This window comes from Aulonocara sp. 'chitande type north' Nkhata Bay, linkage group LG11 (genome assembly GCF_057382095.1).
Source record: "Aulonocara sp. 'chitande type north' Nkhata Bay isolate Kocher_YH1m ecotype deep benthic linkage group LG11, A_spYH_male_GT1.1, whole genome shotgun sequence".
Taxonomy (NCBI): domain Eukaryota; kingdom Metazoa; phylum Chordata; class Actinopteri; order Cichliformes; family Cichlidae; genus Aulonocara; species Aulonocara sp. 'chitande type north' Nkhata Bay.
In genome coordinates, this window is record NC_141354.1 from 7,503,680 (window position 1) to 7,527,184 (window position 23,505).

General features: G+C 42.7%; 1 protein-coding gene across 2 annotated transcripts in view; it reads left to right on the top strand.

Annotated features, from left to right (window-relative positions):
* Positions 1–23,505, top strand: part of LOC147318408 (dolichyl-diphosphooligosaccharide--protein glycosyltransferase subunit STT3B) — a 75,430-nt gene that overhangs the window by 36,589 nt on the left and 15,336 nt on the right. For both annotated transcript variants that reach the window (XM_086310331.1, XM_086310332.1), the window contains exons 2-9: positions 5,828–5,936; positions 6,855–7,142; positions 9,825–9,890; positions 11,863–11,962; positions 17,699–17,797; positions 18,222–18,368; positions 21,419–21,467; positions 22,278–22,432. In XM_086310331.1, the coding sequence (XP_086166457.1) occupies positions 5,828–5,936; positions 6,855–7,142; positions 9,825–9,890; positions 11,863–11,962; positions 17,699–17,797; positions 18,222–18,368; positions 21,419–21,467; positions 22,278–22,432 (1,013 nt within the window). The remainder of the gene's footprint in view (positions 1–5,827; positions 5,937–6,854; positions 7,143–9,824; positions 9,891–11,862; positions 11,963–17,698; positions 17,798–18,221; positions 18,369–21,418; positions 21,468–22,277; positions 22,433–23,505) is intronic.

Sequence of the window (23,505 nt, forward strand, 5' to 3'; positions counted from 1 at the left end):
CACTATTCCTTCTGGGACCTTTTTGTGTAAATATTTTTGCATGCATGCCTTTTTTTATTATGTGTGTATATCATCTGCTGTGTGTGTGTGTGTGTGAGATTGAAGTGTACAGCTGCGCATTCATCTCTTTGATGTCACTTCCTGTCATCTCCTCAGAGCTGTGTGTTTTTCAGTCCTCCTGTGTCGAGCTCCCCCACACACCATCTGAAAGCAGCGGGAAGCAGGATCAGCCTGTGGAGGCTGCCGCTGCGCCGCCTGTCCTTGGAAAACCTCGCGGCGTGGGTCATTAGAAGGGGACGCTGCCCTCGCTTTGGCTGCACTTTGGCTGCCTGCCGCGTTTAAAGATGCAGCAGGCCAATTTTCAGCGCACACAACGAGGAGAAAGGCCTTGTTCTTTGAGATAATAAAGCAGTTCTATATTTGACTTCACTCTGCCCTAAAATGATGGCTCTGATTCAGCTGCAGAAATCAGCTCTGACCGATACTGTTATATTGACAGTGAAATGACATTTACTGATGTCGGTGCCAATATTTATCTATTGTCACATCACATTTGTGCTGCCTATATTCTGAAAAATGTAGGCTTGAAGAGCTTCGTTTCCCTGCGACAGAAGGAGAAATAAACAAGAACAAAAAGAAAAGGAAGCTAAAAATGATCAGCATCCACTCTTGGAAGTAGCTGCTGTGACATCACTCACTGGTTTATGAAGGCCTGTTTTGAATAGCTTGTCAAACAGAAGTCATTCGCCAATGAGCACACCGGAGATGATCTGTCATGTCAGTCTCATGTGCTTCAGATGAAGAGAGCTGGACTTACTTATTTTGTTTCTGATTACATCTCACCTCTCATCTAAGAGGCTGCTTAAGTTCTCAAAACGGGTATTGAACCCCTCGTGGAGTTTTCAGCTTGGAGTTGGTCCTGAGAGAGTGACGGGGGGTGAATTTCCCAAGAAGTGCATGTTCAGTTAGACGCCATTTGTGTCCACTGTGAACATGAACAGAGGTGATCGTTGAGCAGGTGGTGGCGGCCTACAACACAAGCTATTAGCCATCTCTCAGATCAGACCTGAGTGCCCTTCGCAGGATTTAAAAGGCATTTCTTCCTGGAAGTTTTACTTCTACCACCACGATACTGTTTCAGAGCACTGAGTGGCAGGTCTCTCACAATCAGTGGATCCCTATAAAAGACAAGAAAATGTCCAAATGGAGACTCTAAGACACTGTACTAATAAATGGATACATGTACAGACCATGCATTTGGTACTCCTGTGAAATTACAAGCAGACAGCGTTTTGCTGCAATTTCCAGACGACCTGCAGAAGGTGTTGTCATGGTAATCTGTCCCAACGATAGTTTTTCATTCATTGCTTGAGTTTTTGCTCCCCGGGGGCCGAGCGAGACCACATGTTGTCTGTGGTAAAGTAGATTTATCTCAGTGCAGTAAAGCTTTCTGCTGGCTCTGAATTATTTCCAGACTATAATTTTTCTAGCCAACTCTTAATTATCTGATGATGAATGGCTGAGAGTGATTAGTGTTTGTTCTACTCTGGAAAAGAGATGTTCGTATTTAACCCAGAAGGCTGCTGCTAATGGAAGCGTAGTGCTGGATTTGAGGCTCGATGTTGTACTGGATCTCTCATACATATACCACTTGAGTAATATCTTTAAGTGGAAAAACAGCGAAGTAAACAGCTCATTGGTTTTTGTCAGTGGATTTGAACAAATGGGCATCTGAATATATTCTCTGTATACCCCACCCCAAAGCTATTAGCAAAGAGTGAATAATGTGCAGAGTTTTGTCAGCCAATAGTGCTGTCATATATCTTAGATTTGCTTTTTTACTTTATCTTCCAGGCATGGGGAAGGGCCTGACATAAGTAGGACTTTATCTGCAGTATTGTGGTTCACTTTGTGAAGTACAGATTTTACGGAGGCATGTTTTAAGCAAGGATCAGCCTGTTCAGACATCCCAAAACCTCAGGTGATAAAAGAAAACAGAAGAAATATGTGGAAATGAGAAAACTCAATCAATTACTGCTGGGTTTATGCTGCTCACTCGATCATCCTATCGCCCCTTTACTTTTACACTCCTGTTCAAAATTGAGAATGTTGTCTAGTTCCCATAAATGCAAACAGCTTGGCTGACCTTTAAGACTGCGGTGTGGTTGCTTGCTTTAATTTAGAGCCCTGAAGTGTTTAAGTTTTGAAGGTGCAAACCTTGATCAGTGCCATGGAGCAAGAAATTGAAGTCCCAACAACTCACTCTATAATTTACTGAATGACACTCTGAATATGTAAAACCTTGATATACAGGGAAAAAAACCCAATTGTGTAAAAACACATTTCCCCGTAGAACTTTAAAAGTCCCCGTTGACTCATTTAGTGTGAACTTCTGGGGTTCAAGAGCCCACACTGCCTGTAGTGCTGTGTGGCTGGGATCAGATTTTCTTATCTGTGTTGAGCTCTTAAGTCTCTGATACCAGTTTTAGTTGGTGTTATTATTTGGAATAGGATGGGACCAAGCTGGAGTTTTAGCATAGAAAGATTTCAAAAATAAAGAAGGTACTCATTCACCAGCTTTTGTTTGGTACAGTAGCTGGAGTTAGTTTCATGTCCTTGACTGAATTTAGAAAGGCTAGTGTGCCTTTTCTGGGGAGTAAAAAAAAAAGTTTTTCTGTGTTTTAATGAGCCCATATCCCACGGGTGAGACAGAATTCTGCTTCATCTGACATCCTGGCTGGAAATGGTTTTGAGAGCCCATCATCCAGAGTGTTGAGTGTGGGAGGTGAGTGTTTAGCCCATCCACTGGCTGTCTGAAAAGCTTTAGGATACTGCTGGCTTTCCCAGACTGTAATGGTAAGAGGAAAGTTAGAGGAATTTTCTCAGACCAGGGAGGAACCAGGGCAGCAGACACACGATGGATGACTTCTGTTGTATGTACAGGCTCCTTTTCTCTCATTGCTTTTTTTCTTCTCTCCAATCAGCCTGCAAGAGTGAGCATAAAAACCTGCGCACGTACCCTCAATCTAGAACTCATTCCTAAGGGGGCTGAGCAAGCCATATGCTGCAATCCCGCCATCAAGTTCTGTTTTTCGTGGAGGGACAGTTTGTATTGAGCACTCTAATACTTTGGAGAGGCTCAGGGGACAAGCAGACTAACTGCTGAGTAGTCTCAGCTTGGAAACTAAGAGCTGCGTGCAGGATTTGTACAATAGCAGCACTCTGTCTACCTGAACCATCTAATTATAGACCGGGCTGTAGTTGAATTGCTCTAAAGTCTCACTGTCTGTAAACAACAGGCAGGCAGAAGGCTGGGGAAGAAAAAGAAGGTAAAAGTGAAAATGTTAGCAAATGAGCATGAGTGGAGAGGGAAAAAACTGCAATGAAGCTGTGCATCTGTTACGGGTGTCAGCTGAGATCACAGTAGTATGTGAAGGTGTGGATGAGGCAAGTTTCTGCCAGTTTACCCAACAACCCTTTCAATTAGCAGTAATTGGTTTTGCATACGAGTGTTAACGGTGCAGCCAAACCATTGGGGACCGATACAAATACGGTCACACCCGGCAGTTTGCAGGAAAACTAGGCACGGATCTGACCTGACTTTGATAAAAATGCAGTGCTCAGCTCCATGTAATGATGTCCTGTGCCGATGGTTTCTCAGCAACACACTGTTAATAGGTCGAATACAGAGCTACAGCTACTGTTGCTTGTGGAAATGAAAAAAGCATCTGCCTGTTAGCAAGACTGCGCAAAAGCTGCCTAGCTGAATATCAAGAAAGTTGATGAAGAGATGGCACAAAGGCGAAGAAAAAGACCATTGCATTTTGCCACACAACCATACTTTTGCTAAAATTACTGAATAAGCTGTTGACCTCACTTCTTGAGTTCTGGCTCTGTTTAAATGCTGAAATAAAGGCCAGTTTTTCCTACACATAGACGTCTGTTATAGCATACTGCAAAGTTTTGGGCAGTAGGAGCAAGTCGGGACGTTCTCAGACCTGAAATGCTGAGAAATGGTAGGAAAAGACTGAACCCTACATCTAAGTTGTGCCCTCTAAGAAACAATGTAGGTTTTTCTTTAGTAGATTTAAAAAAAATAATCCACTCTGTGCATTAAATATCGCCCACTCTCCAAGCCTCTACTTACCTTAAGCCTTCACCTGCCTTGTGGCGAATGATGTTTTTAAATCACTTGCATAAGGTTTGGAAACATGTTCAGGTTAAAGTTGTGGTCTCCATTTGCGTTACAAAAACATGGAAGATATTTTCAGAGACGCAGTGAGGACATGCACAGTGTAAATACTTTAAGCCAGTGGCTCATAAAACATTTAACTCCCTGATGAAACAGAAACACAGGTCCCATTTATAGATTGCTATATTTCTTTTTAGATACCCCAGAAAAAAAAAAAAAAAACATGTCACAGGGGTTGGACGTGTCCACACGTGTGTACTGAATACATGTCTAGACTGGTGTCTCTTGGCTGTGGTCAATTTCTTGTTTACATCATTACAAATAAACCAATCAACGCAGATTGGGAGTCATATGAAACCAGAGGTGACTGAACTGAACCCCTGGCGAGTGTCATCCACAGTGAGTGCTACGTGGACCTGCAGGGGAGGGTTTATATATTTAGGAGACTAACGGGAAGCCGTGCTGTGCTTGTTTATCTTGTCAGTCGTTGCAAAGAGCTTCAAAGGTAATGATGATTATGTGATCTGCTAGTCGTGACTGGAACTGAACCTCATGTCAGGAATAATGAGAAATGTTTAGAAATTGGCAAAGATAAAGAGGTGCTTTGTATTGTAAAATGACATGGAGAGTGAGTGGGAGGTAGTTATGTTAAAATGCAAGGGATAGAAACTGAGAGGCATCCAGGTTATCAAAATCATTCTTCCAAGCTCAGCAGTTTCCCTGTAAAACAATGTCATTAAAGTCATGTTGGCAGCATTTCTATTTTTACACAGTATTCATATTTAAAGTTCATAAAACTTTCACCCCCTTAGACATATAAGCAGAATCAATAATTGTAGTTTTGTCTGTATTCATTCTTATTCTTGCTAGCTGATGGTCAGTAGGTTGATTTGTTTACTCCCCACTTGGACTTGGTAGTTAAATGGTAGTTCAACTCTAAATCAATTCATTACGTTTTTTTAAAATTGCATTTACAATAAATAAATGTTATATTTATAAGGTTGGTGGTTTAAACCCTGGTTGTTCCAGTCAAATACTTTTGGGCGAAATGATGAAATCCAACTTGCTCTCCAATTCGTTCATCAGAGTGTGAACGTTAAAGGCACTTAAATGTCCAAAAAAGTGCTTGTGTGAATGCCGCATGTTGTATAAAGAGCTTTAAGTACTTGAGCAGAGTAGAAAGGCAGGAGGCTCCGGTCCATTCGCACCAGAACCTCTCGCCACAAGAACAGTTTCTTCCCCTCTGCTGTTGGACACATGAACAATAACCACATGACTGTCCCCGCCACTAACACATGACCCTACGCTGTGTCACTGCATCATTTCATGTCTGGCACTGATCACCACCTGCACTCATGTATATATCTTTCTACGTAGCACTCATAATTCTTATTCTCATGTATATATGTTTGGCACTGATCACCACCTGCACTCATGTATATATCTTTCTACATAGCACTTTAATTCTTATTGTCTGCACTGAAGCACCGCAGCAATTTCCTAATGTTGTAAACCTCAACATCTGGCAATAAACCCATTCTGATTCTGATTCTGATAAGAAGCAGCTGTTCGGTTGCTGTCTCTCGTAGGTCCTGGACTGTGTCTAACTATCTTGTCTCTGGTTGATTGTTTCAGGTTCAACTACAGGTCGACTCACCACCTCACCACAAATGGCTTCTATGAGTTTCTCAACTGGTTTGATGAAAGAGCCTGGTATCCTCTGGGTAGGATAGTTGGGGGCACGGTAAGTATTTTGTGTCTTCTGTGCATGTGTGTGTTTGTGTGCGTGGTGCGAGTCAGAGATGCCTGACTCAAGGTTATGAGGCACTGTGTGCACTTTCTGCCTGTACTGCACCTCTTTCTTTGTCCTTATTTCTCAAGAGTCACCTTATCATGATGAATCTTCCATCATCGGCTCACTTTAAACAACACACACACACACACACACACACACACACACACACACACACACACACACACACACACACACACACACACAAACTAAAGCGTTGCTGGATGGCTAAACGGCTCCGAGGGGAAGCGGGGAGGTAAGAGCTTGTACAACACAGAGTGGATCTGTCTTCATAACCGCTAAAGGACAGACTGGCTCGAGTCACTTTTAACTCGTCATTACATTACAGCTCATCTCTGAGCGCCTGACTCCTCCTCTTCTCTATATTTATAACTTACGTGTGATCTCTCTGTATGGGTTATGGGCTAATCTGTTCCCCAGAGTGCACTTCAGTGCGTTCACATTATCAGAGAAAACAACAGCTTGAATGTGTTTTTGCATAATGTGACACTGGGAAGAGAAAATGTTCTACTGAAGCTATACAATTATAGTTGTGTGTGTGTGTGTGTGTGTGTGCGCAGTCTGTAGAAACAATGCGTTAGGGCTGGGCAGTCGTTTCCTTGTGAGATCTTTAGAAGGCGATACAATCACAGCTGGGCGAGAGGGGGAGGCGGAGGGTTCCAGTGCACCCATTAATTAATGAAATCTATACACTGTATGTCCCAGGAGGAGTTATGTGCACACCCACATTGCTTGAATGAATTATTTAATAAATATTGCTGTTTTTTTAGATAAGGCTTTAACACATTGAGTGAAATGGAAATAAAGATTTATGATATTCTGAATAAATTTCAACCCTCTTCCTTCTAGGTGTACCCAGGCCTAATGGTCACAGCAGGCCTGATCCATTATGTGCTCAACCTGCTGCACATCACTGTCCACATACGGGACGTCTGCGTGTTCCTGGCCCCGGTGTTCAGCGGCCTGACCTCCATCTCCACCTTTCTGCTCACGAGGGAGCTGTGGAACCAGGGGGCAGGACTGCTGGCAGCCTGCTTCATTGCCATCGTTCCTGGCTACATCTCCCGCTCCGTGGCTGGATCCTTTGACAATGAAGGGATCGCCATCTTCGCCCTGCAGTTCACCTACTACCTCTGGGTATGCCTGAATACTTCTTCAGCCTTGCCATAGTCTTATCACTCATACAGGGAATAATTAGAGTGTGAGGCTTTGAAGCACAACTCATGTCTTTTATTTAAAGCTGCATTAATCACTATTCTTAGATTAACAGTGAACCAAAGGACGTGAGGTACTGCGGCCCAGATTACTAATTAACAGCCAGCACAGCACTGACCTAGCCTCATGATCTGACTGAAGTCCATTTTATTCATGCCTCATTAAAATATGCCATAGCAGGGGCTGTATTTGCTCTGTGATAAATCTGATCCGTTGGTTGCTACTGGTTGCTAGGAGCAGGTGACTAAGAGATGGGCCAGTTTTCGAGCTGTTATTGCTGCTGGCTGAGTGACAACCATTTCTATGTTGTTTCTATGTTACTGCACTCATCTCATTCACACTGGTTACTGTGTTCACCATATTTTCTCTGGCATGTGCGCAAGAACATCATAAGCCTCGTTTTTTTGCCCTCCCAACAACAGCTGTGAATGGCATGGTTTTTCCAAGTGCGGAGCAGCTGTTGATGGGCTGGAACAGTAAGGTTGAGAGGTGACACGGAGATTCAAAGGCCCAGCAGGGTCATTCAGCCTGAGAGGAAAGATATAGTTAAGACTAGTCTCTTTTTTTTTTTTTTCCACCTTTCACTTCATAAAGCTCTGATAAACCTAATGCTAACTGCCTTATACCAACAAACAACTAGCTGGTGAACACAAGGGAACATTTGGTGCACAAAAACGCTGCCCTGTGTCTGCTTGGTGTGGATGTAGGTTAACAGACTGCAAACACAGTCACCCAGGTAACGTCAAGAAGTCATGTGCTTTTAGCTTGTTTCCCTTTTAATAGACAGGTTCCAGTGTACTTTTACACTGAAGGTCCTTCACTCATTGATAGAACAAGTGCTTTTCTTTCAGTGGAGACTTTCCACCTCTTTAGCCGCTATGGAGTTATCTGAAAATGAAGCGGTAATACTTTGAAACTGTGCATGTTTCAAACCTTATTTTGGGGCTTTTTTTTTTATGTTCCTCTGGGGACTCTGTAAATATAGTTTTTATTTCTCAGTGACCATGCCCATCCATTTAGACTTTAATAGTTGCTCAAACATCTCAGTGGCTGCCAAGTTGCAACACCTGCTGATGGACGTATGGTATCACTTTCAAAACTCACAAGTCTAAAAATGCATGCAAGATAAACCTGGACGTCTCTCTTGGGTTTCTGCGACTCGCTCAGCTCACTGAAAGACACGATTGTTTTGGAGAAAGCCTTAAATAACAATGAAAATAGGAAAAAAGCAAATGAGCTTGCCAAGTGTTAACATTTTGGCCTGAGATGGTTGCTTTCAGTCTCACGCTGCCAGGATTTTATCTCACGCCAAGTAAGAGGAAGCCTCAAAGCTGCTCATGAAAAAAACAGACATGTTAAACAGGACAAAGTCTGAGGATCTCATTTTTCAGCTTTTCACCACCAATGTTGGTCAATAAAAGTTATTTATTGGCAGAGGCAGGTCAAGCTACTTAAAGTTTATTAAACCCCTGCAGTGTGATGCAGCAGCAGGATTCATCCACAGTGACTTGTGGAGTTGTTAAATTGCCAGTGGCAGTGTGTTGACTTCGGACAGGGGAGCTGTCACTCAGGGTCGCTATTTAAGAATTCAATGTGTGAGTTAACAGAAAACTAAACGCATTCAATGCATTAGAACTGGTTTTGTAAATGTTGTAGCAACGTCTGAATGAAGCCCTGAGGCACCGACATGTGACCCGTGTGTGGGTGACAATGCCATCGCTTTATCAGACTGATGAAGCCAGCAGTGTTATCTGTCCCAGGATGAGAAGGGCTTAAGCATCTTTCTGCTTCTACAGATTATTCCTCACACTGGTCCTCAGCGATTTGTCCATCATGGGCAAATGGGCTAATGTTATTCTTACTAAAGACCATCACCATGACATTTCAAGCATACCATTGAGATTCAGAGGACCCCTTTATCCCTGTTAAAGAGCCCTGAAGTCACTGTTAAGTGGTGGAATGGAAAGATGGGGAATACTAGAACAAGAACTGATTTCTGTTTCCTGGATTCAGGCAAGTCTGAAATAATTGCACCATGAATAAATCACACACATAAGTACACATACAGGCTTTTGAGGGCTTAGTAGATCTGCTCTAAGTGAAATACAGAATAGCTTAATAGTCTCCAGTGAATGCTCCTCATTCTCCTTTATCATCTTGTTTCCCCACTTGTTCACTTGTCCTCAACTTTCATTCAGTATCTGCTCTTCCTCCATCCACCACATCTCATTGGTTCGGCTCCATCATCCGTGCAGCCAATTGCAACAGCTCCCACCTGAGCCTTCGTTAAGTCAGGGCTCGTTAGCCTCGTTAGGCCCTCGTTAGCAGCTGCTGTGTCCTGCTGTGGGCAAGGTAAAGATCTGTAGGACACGGTGGTCTGCTTTGTGTGTGGGTCATTAAAGAGGCAAACATGATGAATAATTCAGACTATCATGTTGGGCAAGCAGCAGTAGAGCAAAATCATCGAGGAAAGAAACAGCGAGCAGCACAGCTTAGTTAATGGAAGGCTCTGATTTACATTTGTGTGTGTGTGTGTGTGTGTGTGTGTGTGTGTGTGTGTGTGTGTGTGTTTGTGTGGTTAATGCTCTCTGGTGTACACCGCAGGTGAAGTCTGTGAAGACTGGATCAGTTTTTTGGGCCATCGGATGCTGCCTCTCCTACTTCTATATGGTGAGAACTCACACGCACAAACACACACAGATCCTTTGTTATAATTGTGACACTTTGCTGGTAACACTTGTGTTCTAATATGGCAGAAGGATGGAAATCATTCATGAATGTTGTTAGGACTAAATGTGCAAATGCAGAAGTGTTAAAGGTCATTGTTTACTATTCCTCGTACCTCCGTGTGTGTGCTTTATGAGAATGTTTGGCATAATCAGGAATATTTTCTTTTATTGTTGTGCAGTAGTTTGGAAATTTAAACCAAAGGCCTGGTCCCATGGCTGCCTTAGTGCTTCCATTTCTGACGTATATAAACAGGATGTCTTGAAGCCTTCTCACCGTGCAAAAGAAAATATCGTAGATATTACAAATTTAATTGTATTTATATAGCACTAAATCACAACAGCAGCAGGCACTTTATATTATAAGATAAAGACCCGACAATAATAGAAGATGCCCTATGAGCAAGGACTTGGTGACAGTGGGAAGAAAAAACTCTGAAGATGCTCCTGGCAGAACCAGGCTCAAAGAGGGGCAGCCATCTGCCACGACCGGTTGGGGGTGAAGGGAGGGAGACGGGACGAAAGACGCACTGTGGAAGAGAATCAGATTAATAACAACTAATGATTAAATGCAGAGTGGTGTATAAACGCAGAGTGAAGAAAAACCGCTGTGCATCATGGGAAGCCCCCAGCAGCCTTGGCAGCTTAACTAAGGGATGATTCAGGGTCACATGATCCAGCTGTAAGCCAAACACTTTGGTTCTCCTTTAAAATATGACTATAAAAAGGTAGCAGGCGATAACTCTTAGATTATGATGGCTTCTTTTAACTTCTGTTAAACGCAGGTGCCACTGGTTAACTCTTTTAGCTTTCATTGGCTCCTGTTACTTACCTGGTTAGCTAGTTTCATCGAATGGCAGTCGGTGCCTTAGCACGCCCTGAATTTCTCCAGACGTCTTCCGCAGTATTCGAGTTTGTTATATGGTTGGTTTGTAGTTGATTTAAGCTGCTTATTAATTTTAGCGGTAACCTACAATAGTTATTAATACACACACGCATAAAATGATATTTTTTTAGTTAGCGGTGTCATTGTTATGTTCTTCCCCTGGCTGAAAATAATTGGAAGGGGTTCAGCAAATAGCCTCTAGCCCAACTTCAGCATTTGTAGTCCAAGGCTCAGTTTGAGCACAGTTCCTTAGAGAGAGTGATTCTGACACTTGATAAGGACGGGCCCTGAACCTTAAACTGAAAAGGAGAGCAACTTGTGGATCGCAGAGTCAGTGCACATCGCCGTGCCCTTCACAGAACTGTTGCAGCAGTTATGATGTCCATCAAACTTTGTTGCACTCGAACCACTGGGAGCCATTTTCATCAGACGAAGACATGAAAAATGTCCTCGGGAGAACCGTTCCCTTAATCTGCCCATCATTCACGTCAGAATGTGAAGAATCACCTCGTGCCGTAAACTGTGACGCCGCTTCACTGGCAGCCGCTCGCTGCCTGGCAGCTACATGACACTTTGAGACGAATCAGAACAAAGCTTGAAAAGGGTTGCGTGTGTGTGCATCTCTGTTCTGTGCACCTGTGTCTGTGTGTTTGTGCTTCTGAGGGGTTTGTACCAGCAGCATAATGTGAATGCCAGTCGTAATGCTGAAGCTCATAATGATTTCACAGCTCACAGGTGGGCTGTGCAGCTTTGCACCCTCCTCCTTATTGCAAAGCGTCTCATTATTGAAGTGAATAAAAGAGAAAACACAGTCACTCTTTAGGGATTCGTGGGCCAGTTATACTTCTACTGATTATCTGCTACAGTCGAAAGCATTGTACACATTCAGCGGGGATAAGCTAGCCATGTAGCAGTCTGTGTATGTGTGGAGGTAGGCCTTTCTGCATGCATAATCCAAATGATTCCGCCCCGCCATTAATGAAAGCTTTGAATTAATTAAAGTGGGCTCATTAAATGTGTTTTTTGACAGGTTTCTGCTTGGGGTGGTTATGTGTTCATAATCAACTTGATTCCTCTTCATGTGTTCGTCCTGCTGCTCATGCAGCGCTTCAGTCGGAGAGTCTACATAGGTGAGATGCAGCAAAAACACACACACAAACTCATTTACATTCATTCGAGAGTGGGAAGCGACGACTTGAGGGTTTGCAGTTGTGCTCATTTGATGTTGACTTTATGCAGAATCAAGAGAAGATGTAAGGGTGCATTCAGCAGCTATGCACACACAGGCTCTGCTTTCTCTCCTTGAAAAGACTTTCAGGCCCAGCACATGTGGGGATGCCACACAGAAGACCATGTGCTTCTTTTTCATATCTGCGCTGCATAAACACAGTTACTAATAATTAACACCATCCACTAGCAACTGATGTTCAGTTTACACAAATCCCCCAGAGAAGGGCAGAAAGGATCTGGGATAAAAGTGCGGGACTGAAAGTGGAAATGCAGGCAGGCAAAGGAAAGATTAAAGTGGTCTTCCTTTCAAAGAGCTCGCCGTGCTCTGACTCTGATGCCACATCACCGTGCCGTTGTTTCAGATTGAACTCGGTAGCTGAGCTCATGATCGTTTGGAAGTGACATGTGGATATGCACAGACAAACTGGTGAGGGGAACTTGGTGGGAAAGCTGTGAAGTGTGGAATCAGAGAAGCCATACTGACTAGTGGCTGAACTCAGGACAAGTATAGAAAGAGAAGGCTAAAAGTAGAGATGAGACGGGGCGACTGTTGGGTTTTGCATCCTCCAATAGGATTATTGGCAGAATGAATAATTTAACATGGCGCTTTCCTCCCTTGGTCTCTCACCTCCTTCATCCTCCTCCCCTCACCTCCTGCGTCTGTCTCTCTCTGAAGACCAGCACCGTACATTCTGCTTGCAGCAACACAGTAATTGAGTTAGTTCAAAGCTGTAATAGCTCGCTGTGTTCTGTGATGCATACCTTGTACAGTGATTTGCAGTCCAGTCTGTGGCCCACTGTCACACCCCAAACCCCGCTCGCTTCATCTTTCCTGTCTTCCAAAGCAGAAAAGCCGTAATGAAATCCAGCTGAAATTTCGTTATGAGCAGTGCGTCCTCTGTAGCTGAATAGAAACCCACTCAGATTCCTCTTTTTCTCTATCGGACTCAGCTTCTCACTCAGTGCTCGTCTTGAGTCGGCATATTGCTCAGCATCTAGAGAGCTCGCACTGTGTGCGTCTTTATCAGAGAAGGGTAAAGTGTCAGAAATAGATCACATATATTGATCTTTTATTTCTTTATTTTTGCTTGATGTTAAATAATGCAGAGAGATTTAAGTAGATGCCACAGTGGTGGCATACACTTTTACCAATAAGAAACTTGTTTTATCTGTTATTAACCTCTGTCTCTCTTCCACAGCATGTCTTTATCCTGTCTTCCTTCTCTCACCCCAACCGGTCGCAGCAGATGGCCGCCCCTCCCTGAGCCTGGTTCTGCCGGAGGTTTCTTCCTGTTAAAAGGGAGTTTTTCCTTCCCACTGTCGCCAAAGTGCTTGCTCATAGGGGGTCATATGATTGTTGGGTTTTTCTCTGTATCTATGAAGCGCCTTGAGGCGACTTTTGTTGTGATTTGGCGCTATATAAATAAAATTGAATTGAATTGAATTGAGTTTACGCAAAGTCAAAAATCTAATTAAATAATAGAGTATATACTCTGTGACATAAGCAGCTGCCTCTGTAGAGAGTGCATGGGCTTGAATTTGGTAGGATAGACCACTTCTCCATGTGATGCAGGGTCTGGTTATAGCGTCCTTCCAGCTGGAGAAATACAGTTCCACCTAGGGCTGTGCAATATGACGAAATATATCGGATGACGAAATTAAAACATCCGTCGTTTCACATTATACGCTATCGTTTGTTTCATGGTGACGCAAAATACACTGTTTATGGTAATATTTTTTTATTGTTTGGATGGTCACCGTGTGGATGCAGGCACAGAGAATACTAGCATGGCCACTGAAGATGAGGCAGAATCAGGTAGCTCCAAACAGAAGGAGCAAGAGGCTACCTCTGTAGCATGGACATGGTTTGGTTATGAGAAGTCTGACACGGACCAGAAAACTATGCAAATTATGCCGCAAACCGGCCGCCACCACAGACTCAAACATGACAAACCTCTTCTACCACCAACGCAAGAGTCACGTGAAAGAGTAAGGAGAGAGTTTGCGGATGAGAAGCAAAAAAGAGCCGTCAGGTACTCAAACTAAACCTTACACGCAAACATTACATCGCGCCACGCCATGCAATAAAGACTCACAAAGAAAATGGCGGCCGTTACAACTTATGTCTAAAAATGTATGGGTTCATGCATGGGTCATAAAAACTCGACTCCAGGTACACAGCGCCCGGCTGATATGATTGTGATCATATCACACATATCGGCCCCAGTTCCCCCGGCTATGGAAAGTTTTGCCCAACTTCAAAACAACAGACTTTCTGGAGAAGTGGTTAAATGATATGAAGAACTGACACAACAGCAACGTGAAGGCTGGGGCTCGCTGGTACACAGCCACTAAATTTCCAAAATAAGAGCAAAATAACACTTTAAGTAGTTCACTAATAAACGAGTCAAGACTCAGGCAAATATAGAATAAAAAGTGACAGCCATTAATATACCTGGGAAGCACACTCTATATTGCACCAAGCACCAAAACAGCCACCTTAAGCTGCTGTAAGGTAAAGACTCTACAGTAATACACAGTGGTGTGATAGTAATGTCTTTGAGATGGATGTGTGCCTGAATATTTTCTTATGTAAGGTTCCCAACAGTTTATCAGTGAAAGCAGCTCCACCTATCAGAACAGAAAGCATGTGCTTTATATACATATTAGTGTAGTTCTGTATTTCCACTTTATGTGACTTATAAGGTCATTAGGTACAGCTATTATCAAACACGGAGCCCTGCTCCAAGTCTGTCTCTGCTAAACTTAATCTGTTCGCTTTTAATCAGCATCAGAATCATAAAAGCCCTTCTCAGTGTGATGCAATACACTCCCAGCAGCTACAGCTTTGAAAAACACACCGTCGTGTTGAATCTAATTTATGTCACAATATCATTTTTACAAAGGATTTATTTCAAGTCTAATTCTGTTTGATCACAGTAGACTGTACGCGCATCAATGTTTCAGCTCAGTGCATCAGCGCGGCTAGAGCAAGGTGTTTCCTTACATTAATTTACCACAGCAGTTGGTGAATCAGATCAGGCCGGCATCAGCAGTCTTTGTTTCCATTTTCCTCGTCCATGATAATGTTACCGTCATCAAAAGACAGTCACGGTGGGAGATTGATCGAGTCAGCGACCAAACAAGCTGCACTGCTTTTACATGGAAATATAAAGTCTGCTTTGTGGGCCCACACGTGGGGGATCTCTAGAGCACTGCCAGAGGAGGAGAGGAAATGTACATATCTGATTGGATAGTTGAACATTTGAACTTCCTGTTCCTCTTTGTTCCCTTCAGTTGGGTCAAGGCAGCTTGAATATTAAAAAGAAAACTGAGTGTATGTATGTCGGAGTGAGACATCTCTCGGTGCAATAGCAATAATAATCATGTCAGCTTGTGAAGACAGCAGTGGGGGGCTGATGTTTGATTCCTTTCTCATGAACAAATTGGTGTAGAACCCAACCACCTCCCTCCACACACCCCCACCCCGCACATCCCTTAGATGTGCTTTTTTGAGGCTCAAGTGGAAATTGGAATCCTTACTATTGTTACAGAGTGACAACCACATTATGTTTTCTCCTGGCATACAGCAACAATTCACTTAATGTTCTATTTAAATACATCGACTGCTTAAACTAACATTGTGCAGGACATCACTGTTTTCATCATTGATTCTTGTTTCCTGTCCATTCAGTCAGTTTGGTACAAGAAATCTCCTTTATGGATTCACTGCAAGTGTAGCCACGGTAAACATGGTTTAAAATATGTATGCCTCAAAGATATAAAGGCCTGGATGATCTGTCCTCTTCTTTGCAGATTAGGTCAAACTTGAGGTTATTTGGCTCTAAAAATATCAAACAGTGTCTGGAGCAGGAACATGAAGATTTTGCTCCATAGAGCAGCATTAACAGCCACAAAGCCACTCTGAAGCGCTCCTGTCCCCAAGTGTTCCCTGGCCTAATTATTAAATGCAGTCGAGGGGTGTACCTAAGCTGCAGTAGAGAAAGCAAGACACACCCACACAGTAGGCTGTAGGTGATTATGTGCAGCTGCAGAGCCTACAATATCGTGACATGAGGCAGTAGTCTGTGATGGCAGGCCACCAAACGAGCTTGGAGGAGAACGAGGCAAACCCCCATCGTCTTGTTGTTCTCCAGTGTTAGTGAGGATTTTTACATTGTGGGCACACCTTGATCTTAAATGGGCCCGACCAGGGAAACTCTCCTTTCTGCCAGTGTAAAGAAGTTCAACTGCACATTTATTTCCTGAGATATCATAATATAAGATGGTGTGGATGGTCGTTGGGAAGTCTGTCCTACTAAACATTTGTCAAAGCTGTTCAGTGGGCCAGTATTTGACCAGTCGATTCTGGCCCACGGGCCTTATGTTTGACACCCCTGCCTTAAAATATTAAGCTCCTCCAAATAACTGATGTTGTGATCTGGAGCTGTACAAATAGAATATAGAAACAAGTATAGAAACATGAGTCAGATGGCTCTAGCAAGTGCACATTCTCAGCTTGCGTGTTAGCCTGTTGTTTCATTAGCTGTGTAGTGCAATTTTTTATTTTTTTTATTAACTAGCAGGACTTGTTTGGAGGCTTTTATTCCTGAAGCTCTGTTTAAGTGTGTCTGATCCCTGAGCGCTCATTTGAAATGGTTTTCAGGTTTAGTCGACATATTTTACAGCCTGTTGTCTGGTTGTGCCGCTGACTCCCAAGTGTGTAAATCATTTGAACTCTTAAGTCGCTCTTACACTGTCATTCATAATTTAGGCTCAAAAGGCCTTCTTTGTTTCTTTCTTTTTCTTGTGTTCAGCGTCAAGGACCTTTCTGGGTTTGTTTGCAGCTCTTCTAAAATCACAAACGCCATTTCTTCTCAGGCTCCATCTTTCTTTGAATCGCAGACATTCTGTTTCATTTATTCACATTACCAACACATTCCCCAAGTCTCTGGTAATTAGAAACACAGTAGCTGCCACAGATGCATTTGTGCATGTTAAACAGGAACACGTTTTTTTAAATTAAGATTAATGTGCCAGTTGTAGGTCCTTCTGTCCAGTTCAGGTTTTCTGTATGATGTAAATTGTGTGCTGCCTCATGTGATGAAGTACTTACATCTGTGAGATCTGTACAGTGTTGTTTCTGCAGTGAAAGGTCATTCTGTCATTGTGAACGGCTCAAATGAAAGCCTCTGCTTACCCACTTCTTACACTGGAAGTTGCCCGGAGCGCACTGATTCTTAATGACACATAAAAAGACGTCGCAAATACCAAGTTTAGTTTCAGAGGAAAAATAAAAAAGGGGATGCGGTTTGATTAATAGCGGTTTGTTTTCAGCTGTGGTGGTTTGCAGTGCTGTAATGAGTGTTTTGTGCAGCTGCATGGAATTTGTGGAACTGAGTTAAAATAAACTAAAATTATTGTATGATCAGTACAGTGAAGGATTCTGTCAGCAAATGTGGGGCTCAGAGGAACCGGATAGACTTGCATGTACACGCTGCGCTTGTTAATAGAATCTATTCATCAGTTGGCCAGTGTGCTGACTGGATTAGATTCAGACTGATGAGTGAAAGTAAACACATGTAACACAGTTGACTGTGCTCATCTGGTCTTAACTGGTTGTTGTCTTCCTGCAGCCTACAGCACTTTCTACATCATCGGCCTCATCCTGTCCATGCAGATCCCATTTGTGGGCTTTCAGCCAATCAGGACCAGTGAACACATGGCTGCAGCAGGTCAGTAACCAGTCACCTGGGGTAAGGGTGGAAAGTATTGTTGGAAGTTGTTTACTGCAAAGCTATGGAGCAAGTCAGGTTTTCTAACATTCAGCAGAATCATTTTTATACTTGCAAAAAAAATCTGCACTACTCTCATGCTTTGTCAAACACTGCACAGTATGCTAAAAGCTAGATTTCTACTGTGAAGGCTGAAGTGTAGATTGAATGCACGTCTTGCCTATGATGTTTGCTCATTTCCATGGAAGCATTTGCTTTGCGTGCTCTAAAAAAAGATGTAATTATCTGCAGCTTCATTTTTACTTTGTCAGATACAACTTCTCGGTTTGCTTCTCTTCTGGTGACTTTAAACAGTTCTGCATATATTTTCTGGTTGTGTTTATTTCAGATCTTAAACCCAGTCTTGTTTGCACTGTCTCTGCAGGTGTGTTTGTGCTGCTACAGGTCTACGCCTTCCTGCAGTACCTAAAGGACAGACTGACCAGGCAGGAGTTCCAGACTCTCTTCTTCTTGGGAGTCTCTCTGGCTGCTGGAGTTGTTTTTCTCTCTGTCATCTATCTGACATACACAGGTTGGTTATCTATTAGAAGGCTGGTTGTTTATTTGACAATGTGTAGTAAAGATAGATAAATATGTGGCGAGAAGCAGAGAAATGACATGCAGTAAAGTTTAATCTAAGTTTGGTTTTTTTTTAGTGCTGAGAACATCCTATGTTATGTTAACAATTTGGAAATGCAGTCACTCCAGAAAGATTTGATAACATTGATGACCCTGGTCTAAATACTGTATCTTCCTATGGGAACGCTGCCCTGGTGTCACTGATCATGGAGGTTCCACTAACACCATGTGTGTCTGAAGGCAGAGCCCTATCCACTTTAATGACACGTGTTCACTTTTACAACAGTCTAAATCCAAACGGTGCCCATTCCTGATGGTCCATTCAACCGTTTGTCCTCACAGGTGTCAATGCAGTCTGTGAACATGGACCTTCTGCTGTCAGGATATACACGTTCCTGTGTAAATGATCATGCAGAGGCCAAAAAATCTCGGAAAATCTGCACGATATTTGGCTCCTGCTTAGTAAAGTATCAAAACACTAATAGTTTCACTTTATTTCCAAATCTTCTGGTTCTTTTTGGTCTTGCACTTGCAGGTTTTTACTTGGATGTGCAGATTTTTGCTCTTTGCCTGGAGAGAGCTGTGACGGTGGTCTCAGTGGGCACTGGGACACAAACTGGACATAGAGACTCATCAGTGATTTAACTAGCTTTTCCCAAGCTCATGCTTATATGCTGTGCAGTTTTACAACATTTTGCAGTTCGTGCTGGGAGTAGGGGCAGAATGTGTCATGCAGCTGCAGTCTTTGGCACATTTTCCCATAATTCAGTTTTTCAATTCAATTTTATTTATATAGCGCCAAATCACAACAACAGTCGCCTCAAGGCGCTTAAATACATAGTGACAGCCTAATACAGTCTTGTTGTGTATTCCTTATGACTGCAGACTGTATACAAAGGGATGGATTTTTACACATACAATCCTATAATTACATAATATTTCTGTTTTCATGGTAAGACATGGTTATTAAGACTTGACAGAAGCTATTCTTGAGTTGGCTAGTCACTCAGTTCCACGTGTGTGCAGCATTTAACATATCTCCAAAGGGTAATGATAAGTCAGAACAGCATGGCGTTAGTCTGGGATTTTTCATGAGCGGTATAAGGAAGTAATGTCCTGTTACACAGTCCATCGCTATTAGGGGAAAAATGATGCTGTGAGAGGAACGACACAAGAACGACTGAGCAAACGTGATTGTGATGGCAATTTCCATGATGGAGCCTTTACTCTGTCAGAGATAATAGTTCTGCTTTCTACAGATGAACTGTAATCAGCACTAGAATGAAAGCGAATAGGCAGGTCATTCAGCTGAAATGCACTGCGCTGCACAGGTGAGCTTTTCTAAATCACTCTGTTCTGACACATCAGGGCTAAGAAATCTCTCACTATCATTAGGCTGTCACTCTCCTCTGTGCCGCAGAGTGCTGTTGAAGCGCGTGGCATTACACGGGGAAGTGGCTCTCTTACTTCATGGATCTCAGTTGGTGTGAATGGGATGGACAAAAAAGTAGGAACGCTTGTCAGTTCAGAAGAACCATTAAAAACAACCTCAAATGATCACACAGTTGAAATCAGTCCTCTCAGAGCATTGTAATCTTGTTGAAAGGAGAACCTGACCGCTAGGATGGATTCACTAAGAAAGATGTAATGGACCAAAAACTGCATTGTAGTGTGATTGACTTGGCTTTATGCAGTTCCCCTGAAGGTACTTTTAGTTGCTTCACATGGCTTCACCACATCAGATGGTTTCCAATCCTCTGCAGAGATGTCGTTTTCCAAATCTTAGTTCCACACATTTAGCTTTATAAACTTTGGATGTTATTTCTCTATCAGTCTAGTGAGTGAACATCTGTGTATAACTTTAAATTTAAATTTAAATGTATGCCTCAGTTTTTCAAAGTACTTTGACCTTAGAGTTTGAACAGTACAGATCTTAAATCTTTCGGGAGCCTAAACAAGACAAATACATGTTCTTCAAATGTAACATCTGCCAAAGCCAGCATCATGTTTGTCTGCTAAACAAAAAAGTCTGAACTTTTTTTAAGAAAACAGATGATACTTTACTTTTGCATGAATTGTGATCCCAGAAAAGATCGTAGGATCCTTAGATGAAATATTTAAAAGATGTGGACATGACTCTGGAGTGTAGTGGTTTACACGTTCGCCTAACAAGTGAAAGTTTCAGGAGCGGCATCTGGTTTAAAAATCTGTCAAATCACACATGCGGCGCTGCCCTCTGACCCCCACTACAGAGGGAGCAGCAGCTTTCCTTATTAAAATGTCACAGAAATATAATTTATAATTGAATCGTAAATTATAAGTATTTATTCTGGGATCTTATGTAATAAGACACTGTGCAGCTTCTTTATAGTGGGCTTACGCACGTCCTATTATGTTACACATACTGTAAGTTTGATGGATGTGCAGAGACCCACCAACTTGCTGTTCAAACCTTCTTCTTGCAGATGACAGCCAATCAGAAGCCAGGGTTTAAAAAATGGGATGAATGTACAATACATAAGGATTGATTTGACCTGTGAGTTTTGCAAGTCTTTGACAAATGTGCTTTATTACTTTGTACCCGAAATCACCTGAACCTTTAGTGCCATTAGGTCTTCTTTGGATACTGAGTGCAGGCCAGGTAATTATAGCCCTCATCTAAGGTCATTGAGATGCTTCGTGTAAAACAATAGCGCTCTCTGACTGGAATCAGTAAGACAATAGAAGCACTGATCTATTATCCGCATAGAAAAGGACCACCTGCTGGCTCTCTAACGGCGGTGATTAGTTTCCCTGCTCTCATTTATCATCGCACCGCCCACATCAGAGAGTAATTTCATGATCGATACATGCAGGAGGAGCGTAGCGGACCAATTAATTGTTCCACCGGTGTGTGACAGAATACACAGATCACTGACCGTCCACAGCCATGTGTGGATGTGAATGTGAATACATTGTGAGCAGGGTTCAAGTTCATATGGATGCTGTGTGTTCCTTTCTCAGGTTACATTGCTCCATGGAGTGGGCGTTTCTACTCCCTCTGGGATACCGGGTAAGCCAAAACTCTGTAGTAGCACAGTTACTCATGCAGGTACAGTCAGTCAGTTTCACAGCAGATTTATTCCACACTGATTTACCATGAAAATCTCATTTATTCAGCTTTACTCCATCTCACGGCATGTGTGTTTTTGTGTTTTTTTTCCCTCTCATGCAGAGAGACAAAAGTTGTCACTCAGTTGTAGAAATCACTGCATTTTTCAAGTAGCGTCCTCACCTTTAAGCCAAATTAAATGCATTACAGCAAAGCAAATGCCGTAGCCTTGCCTCCCCCCTCATTCTAGCTCCCAGAATTTATTTATTTATTTTTTTGCCATTGGCGAATCAAGTCAGCACGTCATCCTGCCCCATCATAAAATCCCAACCAGATAATGCTCCCCTTCTCTGCTCCCAGATCAGGGCTTACAGAGAACTGCCAGACTGCAGCATCAGCTGTAAACTGCAAAACTCTCACTGAGTGAATGTGCACATGGGTGTGTGTATATGTGCGTGTGTACGTACATGCCTCAGTAATTTTTTTCAGTTTTTTTATTTTTTATTTTTTTTGAAGGGTGTTAAGTTTTCTGCTGCAGTGCAGTAAAACTAATTGGGTCACGCTCGGACCCAAGATAACTGACATCAGCCAAACCTGATTCTCTGCTGTCTGCATGAGCTCTCACATGTTCACCATCAACACCGTTGCTTTATTGGTGTGAGTCGGGTGGATGTTAACTGTTCTGATTGACAACAGTTCATATAGAGTTTATAGAGACCCCCTTTTTTCACTTCCTTTTATTAACTGTTTTATTTCCTGCGCTCTTCACAGCTATGCTAAGATCCACATTCCAATCATCGCTTCGGTATCAGAGCACCAACCCACCACCTGGGTGTCCTTCTTCTTTGATCTTCACATCCTCGTCTGCACCTTCCCAGCAGGCCTCTGGTTCTGCATAAAGAACATCAACGATGAACGTGTCTTTGGTAAGAACAGAATAAATAATTTTTTTCCCCTAAAACGTGGAGCACTCCTCATCGCTTGCTCTTAGTGAAATGCTTCTGTGTGTCGATCCTCTATTTTTGTTGCCACTTTTAAAGGAGACATGTGGCTCATTAGCATTAATCTTTCCACAGAAGCACTTAGAACAGACTCCTTTTTCACTTATTCTTGCAAACTTGGTGGCACAGGTGATTGTGTTGATGCTAAAACCACCTGTTAGCCCTGAGTAACAGCTAATCTTGATCTCACCTGGTAATGGTGAGGGTAGGAGCTGTCTGAGCTGGTGTAAAAGTCCAGCATTGAAGCACCAACCAGAAAAGAAATATTGGTGGATCTCTGCTCTTTATTTTTCATCCTCTGTCCGTCGTTACTGTTCTTGAGTCTGTTCAGAGCTCCTCCCGCTACCTAGCTAGCTAGCCTGGCCACCAGCTGTGTAATTGTAAGCTGTGCAGTTATTGTTAGGATTGTTAAAAGGATATGCGGAGAGGTGCAGGAAGAAGACAGCAGAGTATACAGAAGGTGGATGTGCTCGGTAAACTGAGTAAAAGCATGACCGGTAAGCTCCAAAGGAAGCTACAGGATGTCCTCCAAGTTCTGTTGTCTTACGGTGATGTACTGTTGCATATTGCTGCACATGGGTTTTTGATGGTGTTGAGCTACAGAATTTGTACAGTGCTGTGTATGCGTTCACTTTCCGGTTACTGTACCTGCTGTTTACGGTGTTGTGTGACCACTGGAGGAAAAATATTTTCCCCTCACAATACACGTAAAGGTAAATGGACCCTTTTCTCTGCAGAGAATGTAAAAGTGTGATTGTGATGTAGTATGCAGAGCAGCAGTCAGTTATCCTCAGAGACGCATTCTTTCATCAGCACACACACACTTTACACATTACGCATAAATGAAAAGTTTGAGGTGAGTCCCATCTTTTTTCAGATTATCTCTAATTTTGTCTTCATGCGTGAGCTGTTTTGTTGAAGATGAACTTCAGAAACATTGCAAGGACTGTGCCAAAGCGATAAAGAATAACTATAATAAGGTTCCATTATGCACTGGA